At 39.3% G+C, this 11424-nt stretch overlaps 1 protein-coding gene across 4 annotated transcripts in view; it reads left to right on the forward strand.

Moving 5' to 3' along the window:
* The window catches only part of LOC311034628 (receptor-type tyrosine-protein phosphatase delta), a 190870-nt gene extending 184198 nt beyond the window's left edge, over positions 1-6672 (forward strand). For all 4 annotated transcript variants that reach the window (XM_084042527.1, XM_084042529.1, XM_084042528.1 and 1 more), the window contains 3 exons: positions 1613-1767; positions 2231-2366; positions 3101-6672. In XM_084042527.1, coding sequence (XP_083898653.1) covers positions 1613-1767; positions 2231-2366; positions 3101-3169 — 360 coding nt within the window. In that variant the 3' untranslated portion in view covers positions 3170-6672. The remainder of the gene's footprint in view (positions 1-1612; positions 1768-2230; positions 2367-3100) is intronic.
* Positions 6673-11424: the final 4752 nt, after the last annotated feature.

Here is an 11424-nt window from a genome sequence, read left to right on the forward strand (position 1 = left end):
CTGTCAGTGTGCGAAAATAAACGCAGAGCGGCAAGCGCATGGCTGCCAAGAGTTTTTAATTCCATCAAAGGCTCACAGATAAACAGCGCAGGCTTCCTCCTTTGTAGTGCACGTTACACTGGATCCTCAGTGGGATTGCTTTCCTTATCGAGGGGATACAATATCACTTAAGTATAGCATACCCACAAAGACGACTCTCCAAGCACCCTGCCGACTGCAGCACATCAAAGGAATTAGCGGCTTTAGTGTTGACGTTTAATATTATCCAGGTGTAGTTACAGGTATCTTAAGTAACAGAGCCTCTTTGGTTGATGCATGAAACCGGGCCTTGTTGTTCTTTGAAGATGGCTATCTTGAACTGTAAAAGCCTGCGTCAGTTTATCACTGATATGGGTTGGCTGTCCTGTCTGCAAAAACAATTTAAATGGCCATCCTTGCTTCACTTTATCAATAATTGATAAATTATTGCTTTAAGTAATTGCTTTAAGTAATTATTACTTAAAGCTGTATTTTGTAACTTTTTTTTTGTGAATAACATTTTATTTTGTCCAATCTCTATGGTAGAGTATGTTTATACAATATAGCTTACACAATTGGGGTGGTTGTACTTGTATTTGGTTCAAAAAGGTAGAGCCTGCACACCAAAGCAGGTGAAAAGTACTTCTTTATTACAAAATAGCTGTCAACGTTTCGATCCGCCGTGGATCTTCTTCAGGTCAGATGAACATGCACACCGGTTTACTTCCTTATAATGATGTACCCCTTTGAAGAAGATCCACGGCGGATCGAAACATTGCCAGCTATTTTGTAAGTATTTTGTAAAGTACATTTTACTTGCTTTGGTGTGCGGGCTCTACCTTTTTGATCTAAAGCCTCTTTAGCCCAGCTAACACACACCAGTCGATGTGTGTTAGCTAAGTTCCCTTTGTGGTTGTGTTTGGTCTCAATTTAGATCCTGTGTCTGGTTTGACACCATTTTTGACACAATCCTGTTTCTGGTTTGGCATGAATTTTGAACTGAAGGTAAAAAATCACACCCAGTGTGAAGTGGGCGGTGTGTGGTCATCACAACATGACTCACTTAAAAAAAATTATATTGACTTTTTTTTAAGTCCATACTGCTATTCATAGGGCTGCACATGTGTCATGTGTTTCACTAGCCAATCACAGTCCTGAATTTGCAAAGTCAGCCAATCACATTACAGTTAGTGGTGATGACACTAGCTGTAATGTGATTGGCTGACTTTGCAAAAGTATCAATTTGCATTAACAATGGAAGGGTTAGGGGTGTAGACTGCGTTGTAGACTATTGGCCAATCACGGTGCAGGATTGGTCAGTGTCCAAAACTCACTTATAGGGGGCGGTTACACCGCCCCAAAAATGTATTTCTCCCCGGAGCAAGCAGGCAGGCTCTATTAGCTCAGTGGTAAAAAGAAAAAGAAATCAGCACTTGTGCAGGAGACCCGGGTTCAAATCTGGGGTAGAAAAGGAAATAAATCTACATAGTGCAGCTTTAACATACTCTGTATTCTTTCCCATATGCTCACATGATGTTCCATTTGAAAGAGCGTGATCTGTACATTCCTCTCTCCCTGTCCCGTTCTCTTCCAGGATGGACAGTCACGGACAGTAAGGCAGTTTCAGTTCACAGACTGGCCTGAGCAAGGAGTGCCAAAATCAGGGGAGGGCTTCATCGATTTCATTGGACAAGTGCATAAAACAAAAGAGCAGTTTGGCCAAGATGGCCCTATTTCAGTCCACTGTAGGTAAGAACCGAAAAATGGCATAACGGGATATAAAATTTAGATACAGTACTGTAGCCCAAGCTTACCAAATGCTGTACGCTACTGTAGTTTTCTTTCTGATTTAACAGTAATCTATTAACCACATGAACCCTAGTGTACTCCTATGTTTTAATGTCTCTTCTGGCCATGTCATAACAGGCGAACCTTCGGCAAATAATAGGTGTACATTTTGCGGAAATTGGCAAACATTTGGCAAATATAGTCGTTCTACTAGCTTGTGAATCGACTATTGTTGCTATTTGACGAACAACGATGTACAGTATACAGGGTTAAGTAGTTACATCCCGTTTAATATGCCACAGTTTTGCCATCTATGAACTAACACATTATAACAGAACGAATAAAAACCAGCAGAACCAAATGAAATCATAACGTAAAAATGTTTGTTTGCCCGTACACATGACCTCTGTTGTGTGTCTCCCAGCGCGGGCGTCGGTAGAACTGGAGTCTTCATCACTCTCAGCATTGTCTTGGAGCGAATGAGATACGAGGGAGTAGTGGACATCTTTCAGACGGTGAAGATGCTCCGGACGCAGAGACCAGCCATGGTACAGACAGAGGTGAGCCGTTTCCCCGCTGGGCCAACCCACAAAATCACACAGCTGCTTGAACGCTGCACCGCACCACAGTAGCCCTGTGCATGGTGTCTGCCACCACACTGCCAACAAGATAGCACATTTGTCCGGTGAAAGGACCGGTGTGGATCCACTCATCCTCTCCAGCCAAACAGATTAACTAAAGCAAGCCTGTGTTGAACCCTATGATTAATTCAGTAGCTGAACTAATCTAGTGTAGCACACTGGACTCGGTGATGCTGCAGCCTCAGCTCAATTTCACAACCATAGCACAACTTTTCCCTCACCTAGCCAAATCCGCTCATATTATCTTTAAGCTTTTAAAACACATTTGAGTCTTTTTGAATCAATGTATACAAGGTATGCTGCTTTGGTAACTTTACATTGTCTTCAATAAATCGGTGATAAATGTGTTTTTGGGATCACTACAAAAGGTAGGTAATAGCATTCAAGTGGGTCTTTGAAAAAGCTGGAAGTAGCCTCCTGTTTGCTGCTATACACATGCAAGTCTTCCTATCTTATTTGTTTGTTTGTTTTTGTTTTTAAATCTAATTTCAGAGCGAGGTTAATTGCATAGTAGATTTAACCGAGAACAAAGGATGTTGGGGAAAAGTTAGTGATGGCAACACTCAACGGATAGCGAAATGAAAAGAGTGATGCAGGGGAGGAAACACTAGAGGCGGACTGAACTAAAATTATCTTTCTTACTCTCTTTTCAGGATCAATATCAGTTCTGTTACAGAGCTGGCCTGGAGTACTTGGGGAGCTTTGATCACTATGCAACGTAGAAGACCTTGTTTTGGAGGAGGAAAAGCAGAGGGCCCTTTTGGAAAGAAAAAACAAAACAAAAAATGAACCCCAGTGAGCCTCTCTTCTGAGCCATAAATTCCTGCTTGAGAAAGTACTTCTTAACTCCTAGCTAACAGCTCATTTAAGTGTTGGATGTGCGACATGACATGTCAATAAAAAAAATAAAAATAAACAAATACAGACGATTCCAGAAGGACCAAGTGTTTCCAAATCCCCAATAAAAAGCCTCGCGGTGACAGAGGACGTGAGGGAATCCTGACTGTTGAAGCATCACACAGGATTGTTTTTTTGTTGTCGTTTTTTTTTTCTTTTCTTTTTTTCTGTTGCTTCAAGGATTCATTTTTGGGGACTCGTGAAACTGAATGGAAAAACCATTAGAACATGAAAAAAAATAAAAACATTAATGACATCGACAAGTTAATGCATCAACGATTATGGCGCGTTAACGAGAGGCAATGGAGGCACACAGAATGGCTGAGGGAAAAGAAAACAAACTTGATGCACATTGTAAAGAAAATATTTCTGTTCCACAACCGACTGCACACACACTCAAGACAACTCTAACCGGAAAGAAGAAGACTACACTTCTCGGTCCACCATGAAAGCAGGACAGACCTAAAGTAATAATGAATAAATAAATAAAATACCCCTTTTCTTGTCACAATGTTCATTGTCTAAATTTTGGGAGAGGGCAAAAGCTAAATGATATATGAAATGAAATGGAAAAACCTATCAATTTAGTTTTTTAGTACTTTATTATACAGCTAATATGTGCTTTTTTTGAACTGTGTGACTTTCCTTTTTTTACACATGCTTATCACTCGACAAAAGTGATAAGAAAAAGTATTTGCGTAATTGTTCACTTTTTTTTCTTCTGAGTTGTCTTTTTTTTAAAGCTGTAGAACTGTTCTGATGTATGCGCTATCTCGCCGAGAAACCTTTTTGTTTGTTTGTTTTTATTTTATGTTTTGTTGCACTTAACTGTGCAGTCTGGTATTCACACTATACCAACACTTCATTTTGTTAACAGGGTTCGTCTCTTTGTCCCTTTGTATTTTTTATTTTTGTCCATGATCACATACATGAGAACTTAACTACTCCCATGAGATAAACTGGGGCTTTGTGGAATCAACAGGGGTGAGCAAAGTATAAAGTTGCTGCTAGCGATTATCTTAGTTCTTCCATGTTATGATGATGGTAAGACTGATTCTGATGAATTGGATAGGATATAAATATGTATAATTAAAATTCTCAAATATATATTATGATTTGTCTATTAAACAACAGATACATATAACAGGTTATAAATATGGATAAAGTACATAATTTATTGATATAAATGATATATATATAGATATATAGATATATAAAATATGGATTGTATATGAAAGTTTCCACAATGAGATTTCTGTACTATGGGGGAAATGAAGAGATTTTTTTTTCCACTGGAATGCACATCAGTAGAACAACATCGTATTCTGATTCAGTGCATCTTTTCTTGTGCAATAAATAGGGTGTATTATAGATAGGGTTTGTATGTGGATGATTTGTTCAGTCATGACATTGTTGCTCCCTGAGTCCGTGCGGTGGGGATGTCAGGTGTCACTCAGACCATCACCGGTGTATTTAGGTGCACACCACCAAGCTGCGCCGTTCCATACCAATAGGGCAAGGTACAAAGACGTCTCTTTCTCATGGTTCTTTACAGCGTTCGGTGGTATGACATGAATTATTTTTTTTTCATTTTGCATTTAGAGTGCCTTATATTTATGCCTGTTTTTATAAAGTTTCATTTACCATGTCAGATGTATCCCTCGAGGCATTTAGTACACGTATACTACATGTAGCTGTAGCCTAGTTTGTGTCATTTATCTTTTATTATACATTTGTCATGTAATACAAGATTATATATGCAAATATGATACATTTCAGAGCTCCTGTTTTTTTTTTCTTTTTCATTTTCCGTGGCCTTATTGTGGCTGAGTGAATTAGAATTAAAACAACTCTTGATTCACTGACCTCTGTAGAAAACAACACGTGGAGGATCAAAGAACAGCTGTACACAGGTTGTATTAAATTCCCTGCAAATTTAAGACGTTCAAATACAGAGCCATGGGGTGAGGAAATTAGCTGAATAATGCCACCTTAAACCATACGGCTTAAAGGGGTCAGAGCAACACTCAGGCCTTTGCTACAGACGTGTATTATGGCCCAGAGTAAAGCAAATGAACATGTACTAACTGTTGCTATGGCCAGGTTTACCCAACAAAGTACTAATCTGTATTTACCGTCAAGTTGATTTTGTCCGTCAGACAGAGACCGAGCACAGCATTTACAGTGTTCCTTCATGCCTTAGGTTTGAAAGTAGGGACTTAACTTTGTGTAACAACAGAGAACATGTAGAAGAGTTCAGACAGCAAGAGGACACAATGGTTCTGTTATCCTGACAATCCTAAAACTGTGTGTCATGTCCGACTCATGGCATTATACGATTAGAGACTGGGGGCTTAGTTCAGTTGTGTGTCAGGCTTTCCTTTGGGCAACAGCTTTTCATTTGTCTTTACCCTCTCTGGCTTCGTGGATGTGCATTCCAGATGTGCTTTCTTTCCCTTGTTAACTCAAGCAGCTGTCTCTTTTTTTTTGCCAAGTCTTTTTGTCCATAACTTTGAGATATGAAAGTGCTATTATTTAACATCCAGTGCTAAAAGTCATGCACTTAGTTTAGCAGTCTGTGTACATCAATAATATTATTTTCTCATCTCTATCTTTTATTTTGACTTTTATTTTTCTTATGCATGGTGAAACATTGCAGAATGGCCGAGGCTGGCCTGGTAGGAAGATTTGCACTTTCTATATCTTTGTACTATGCACTGCCCTATTGATTCTAAACCCAATAATATATTACTTGAACCCATCTGTAAGAATCTCCTTCAACGTTCACTTTGTGTGTATGTAAATAACACCCAAAAGAAAAAAAAAGAAAAAAAAAAGGTATTGACTCTCAAAAAATACAAAAAAAAGAAAAAAGTTTGTGGATAAAGTGCATCCATTCGGATGCCATGGTTTCTCCAACAGACGACTTGAGAAAAATCTGTCCCCCAAACCATCTGTTCTCGTGGCTTTGCCATTCAAGCTTGGAGTGTCATTAACAGAAATAAACGTTGTGTTCTCTGCTCTCTATCTATCTCTCGTCTGGATGCATAGACTGAAAATCAATTAATGAAATTGTAAAAAAAAAAAAAAAAAAAAGGCTTGTTAAAAAGAAATCATACAATTACCTCTGATTAGTTGTAAGCGTAAACTGTTTATTTTATTTTTGTTTGTTTGATTTGTTTTTGTTTCTGAATGAAAGGAGTGCTTTTTATTTTCTTACTTAGGTTACATTGGTGGCGAAAGAAGTCTGTATGAACAACCAGTTCTTTGCTGACACAAGTTCCATTTGTTATAAATGAATTCTATTAAAAAATGTCAGTGTTATGCACCGCGGTCTCACTTGTTTCCCTCCATCTCACATTGACTCGAAAAAGATGAATGAGGCCATTTTACCCCCTACTGGTCCTGGTCAGAAATATCCATAGTTCTCTTGTCAAAGGGAAAATTGAGCCCCACCACATTTCAGTAGATTTCAATTGCTCTATTTAATGCTGTCACTGGCATCAGATAGGAATGGGAAATGGTGGCAAAAGTTTATGATTTTCAATGTCGATAGAAAGTGTTGGGCTTTGAATTTCAATTGTGTTTAACCTCTGTACAGCCTCTGTTTTTTTCCCACTAAAGTCCATTAATATTTTGTTCAAACTATGCTGACCCGTGGAATATGGAAAAGCACTGTCTAGCAACGTATAGATACCCAGGTTGGTTATCATGTAAAAACATGTTGCATGTGAAATCTGGAGTGGTAATTCGAGGTGCTTTCACATTGCTCGTAGTGCCTGCTGGTTTGGACGTTTTACATTCCCCATAATTCCTTGCAACAGTAGTCTTCGTAGCTGAATCCAGTTTAGCATTCCCACACTACCCCCTTGAGAAACGCTTAAACTGGATTACGGAGAGTATTGTCCGCAAGTATTACAATGGAAGGCTGCAAGGCATTATGGTATATGACTTGACAGTGGTTCTCAAAGTGGGGTCCAGGGATCCTTAGGTTTCCTTGAGGGGGTTCCAAGTGGACCCGTGTGGACAGGTCTGTAACTCATTAAAAAAGTTTGAAAATGGCTCACAGCACGTTGTGTGTTTAAAGATATAATACTTGTGAAACATTTTGAATATTCTTTAAACATTTTAACAGCGCGAATCTGGTAATATTTTCAGATGGGGGAACGTGGCCGAATACATATTCATTTAAACATGAAAATGTTTGAGAACCACTGATCTACATGTATTATGCTGTCGGAGTGTCACAAAAACATAAATTAACAAATCTAATGGCCCTCCTTTCCTGTTCATTCTGCAGCAAAAAAATATGCCAGTAGCTCAATTACTCTTGATAGAGCAGAAAGAAGACCATGAGGGTCTTCCCACCAGCGTTTATGTCTGATATTTATGACTACGAGCACTTGAATGCACGGTACGTTGGGCTTTCCACTTCCTCTTTAGCTGGGGACTAATCGCTGAAAATTGTGAAGAGTTTACATCAGTTAAATTAACAGTTGGCCTACAGGTTTTGTTGTGTACAATACATGTTGCTGGAATGGGAATATATGATTGATCGATTGATTGAATACTTTATTAACAGTTTGTAAATAGTACAGGGTCTTGTTTCCATTGTGGTCCTGTATGACTAATGTGGGGATATTTTAGTGTGAATGTTCAGTATACCTGTATACCTGATTATTGCTTTCATGTTCCTTTTAGATTATCTTTTGTCAAGCCCTCAGTATCCTTTTGTACTGTATATTGTGGCAAAAATATCTATGGCATCCCAAAGTTTGGATTCCCTGGATCTCTCTTTGAGGCTGTTTGAAAATTAATATCTCCTTCTCTGTAAAAGTTACTCAAGTAAGGATTACATGGAGCCGAACCAGAAAATTGCCCACGTAACCTGATAAGAAAATGTCATTCAGCACTCTATAGATAATGGAAACTGTCAGATATGACATTGGCCCTGAGATAAATCATTCCTGAGGTTACAATGAAACGCTCTGATGTACAAAACAAGCTTCACAGAAAGGTAGATTGTCTGCAATAGCACATCATTGCACTTTTCAAATGTAATAAATGGCAAGGTACCCCTGTGTCTTACACAGAAAATAGAGCTGTATAGATTATGTGTCAAATGCAATGACATAGTACAAGAACCACTGAGATGATGTGCAGCACAGATCTGTGGTATAGGAGTGATGTATTGTTGATGTGAAGTTGATCTCTCTCCCCCTAGATTATCACACTCTCTTTTATAATGCATTTACAGTAGTCTATACACCATACATTGTTATTGGATTTTTTTATTCAGTGAATTAATGTTTTCTTACCAAAAATCACTAAAACATCATGTTGAGGCAGCAATGCCAGGTCGGGTGGTTACAGTATGTGCAGGCATTATGCATTCACAGCTAGAGAAGAATTAATTCATGCCAAACCTGTAGCACGACTTTGGTAAATTAATCTGCAAACAATGATGCAGCGGTGACAGATTCTCTAATTTGAAATTAATTAACTCCGATTGGCATACATTGCATGTACAATGATCAAAATGTTTGGACGAAATATGACGATAAACTTTGAGTGCATACTGTAACTCCATTAACTATTGTTTCTCCCAGTGCACGCCGAAAGTCAAAACAGTGTTTATATCCAAATGGGCCTGTTTAACGTACCAGACTCAAAATGTATACTTCATGTTACCTTTCGTCTTAATGTTTATGACATGCTTAAATAGACTGAGATACTGGGAAAAACATGAACATCAAATTGGATGGGGGAATAGACACACCCATCTGCAAAACCCTTGGCAGATATTTACACTCGTAAAGGAGCTGCATGTGACATGCTCTTGGTCCTGTTGTTACGGCTTCTTCGTATTTCCTCACAATTAGATGGAAATTGGTGGAAATTGGATTTCTATGATGTGTACTTCAGAATAGATGAGGACACAATGAAATAACTAACTCCGGCTGTCATCATCTTTTATATTCTCACTGAAGATGAACTTCAGATGTGTTGAGCAGATGTTATGTTGTCGTTCCTCAGCGGCTTCTGCAGACTGATGAAACCAAGCAGACAGTCACAACACCACACGCAAGTAATCTCTCATTGATCCTTTGGTTTTTGGTTTGTTTTTTTCTTTAATGACGACAGCTTGGCTCCCTCCCCATGGTGCTTTCCTTCAACTCATGATGAATATGATACAACGCTTTTCCAAATATGCTATGTAGGGTGTGTGGGGGTCAATTAGGGCTGCAACTGTCAATGATCTACTTCAATTGATTACTTCTAGATTAATTGAATAATCGATTAAGCACTCCAGCGTTATTTTATACACACAATGGTGTCATGCAAAAACATGCTCAGCTATTATCACAATTTGAAAAATTCTGAAATTTATTTGACAGTTTTTGTGACTTTTCGCCTATAATGACATTCCCAAAATATTGATAGATTATGAATCAATTATTTTAATACTTTTTTAAAGTTTTTTTTTATAATCGATTAAATTCCTTAGTTCTTCATACATTTTAATTTGGGTGCTTGACGACAGGTACAATCATCATCATCTTCATCATCCCTTCGGTTATATACGCCTCCTCTGGCTCTGAAGCGTCTGTATGGCGTACGCGGTTCCGCTTCTGGGGGGGGGGCAGCTGGAAATTTCCGCGTGCATCACAGAAGGGGGCGTTCAGTAGGCCAATCAGAGGCAGGTGGGGGCGGGACAACTAGATTCAGTCCTGGAAAAGACGCGCTGTGCTTGACCAGTAGTCAACACGCTGTGATTGGCCATTGCCCGTTCCCCCCGGAAATATGGCGGCCACCATACCAAACAGGTCGCTCCAACGAACTGCAGAGGCCAATGAGGTATCTAGGTTTCTATACACGTGATAATAGTTATTGTCCATAATGGAGGCGCGTCGACTCAGCAGAGCTTGAGGCCGAGGAGGCGCGCCCTCGCGCCGAAGGGTCTGCTAGTCGAATCAGCGCCGTCCGAGTTGTGAACCGATAGGGGGAGAATAGGTATTTTCATGGGTTACAGTCTATGGTTACTATCCAGTGTCCACGACGACACACATGTGTGCGTGTGTGCGTGTGCATGTGTGCGCATGCACTCATGCACACGCATCTCGTGGACATAGTTTTGCATTCATTCATTCACACGCTTGCATTCATTGCCCTCTAGACGAATCCACAGACGCGCTGCCTGTAGCTGCCTGTAGGCGGCCATTGCTGCGGTGTCGCGGTGTAGGAGCGTTGACACCGCAGCTATGGCTGCCTACAGGCAGCGCGTCTGTGGATTCGTCTATACAGAATTGCCTGGGTGGTGGTAAAAACAAGCGCTCCTTTTCCAATTTCCCTGGAATGCCAATTTCCCTGTAACATATACACAACATACTGTGCATCCAAGTGCACCAGGTGATGAGGGGAAAAAAACACATTTATGGCTTTTTAAGTCTGTTCAATATTTTAAAGTAAATGGACACGGTTAAAAAGGTACAAAATGTACAATCAGATCTCGTTTTCTGCGCTGTATGACAATGTTCAGTGATTATGTTTCGACGCTCATAGGAACTGTCAAAATGTCATTAACATTTTAACGGCTGTGACATTTATTCATCAAATTTCTTTTCAATCTCCATAATTTAATAGCACCAGTTACACATGCACGCAAGCACTGACACACACACATGGCGTCAAGACCACTTTTGTCATAGGCTTGTGTTGCAATTTTGACACACTTTGAACAAAAAAAGTATAATAAAAAACTAAATAGCCCACAGGAGAATATATATATATATATATATATATATATATATATATATATATATATTGCTGGATGTGTGCACAGAGTTTGGTGCCAATGTGGAAAAACAAAAAGGTTTCAACCCTGAGCCTGCAGGAACCCTAATGACACAAATAGATTACAGTAGTTCCTCAGTGGCTCTTTAATAAGAAATCAGAACATTAAAATGTCCTCACAAAATGGGTTTGGCCATTTTCAAGTCATCACGGTATTACATTCTTAAATTATGAAATCATGTTATTAATCTAGCTACTATATAAAGTTCAATTTGTCTGTGGGTTT

Source organism: Gymnoscopelus microlampas, assembly GCF_963454915.1.
Source record: "Gymnoscopelus microlampas genome assembly, chromosome: 19".
NCBI classification, from domain to species: Eukaryota; Metazoa; Chordata; class Actinopteri; order Myctophiformes; family Myctophidae; genus Gymnoscopelus; species Gymnoscopelus microlampas.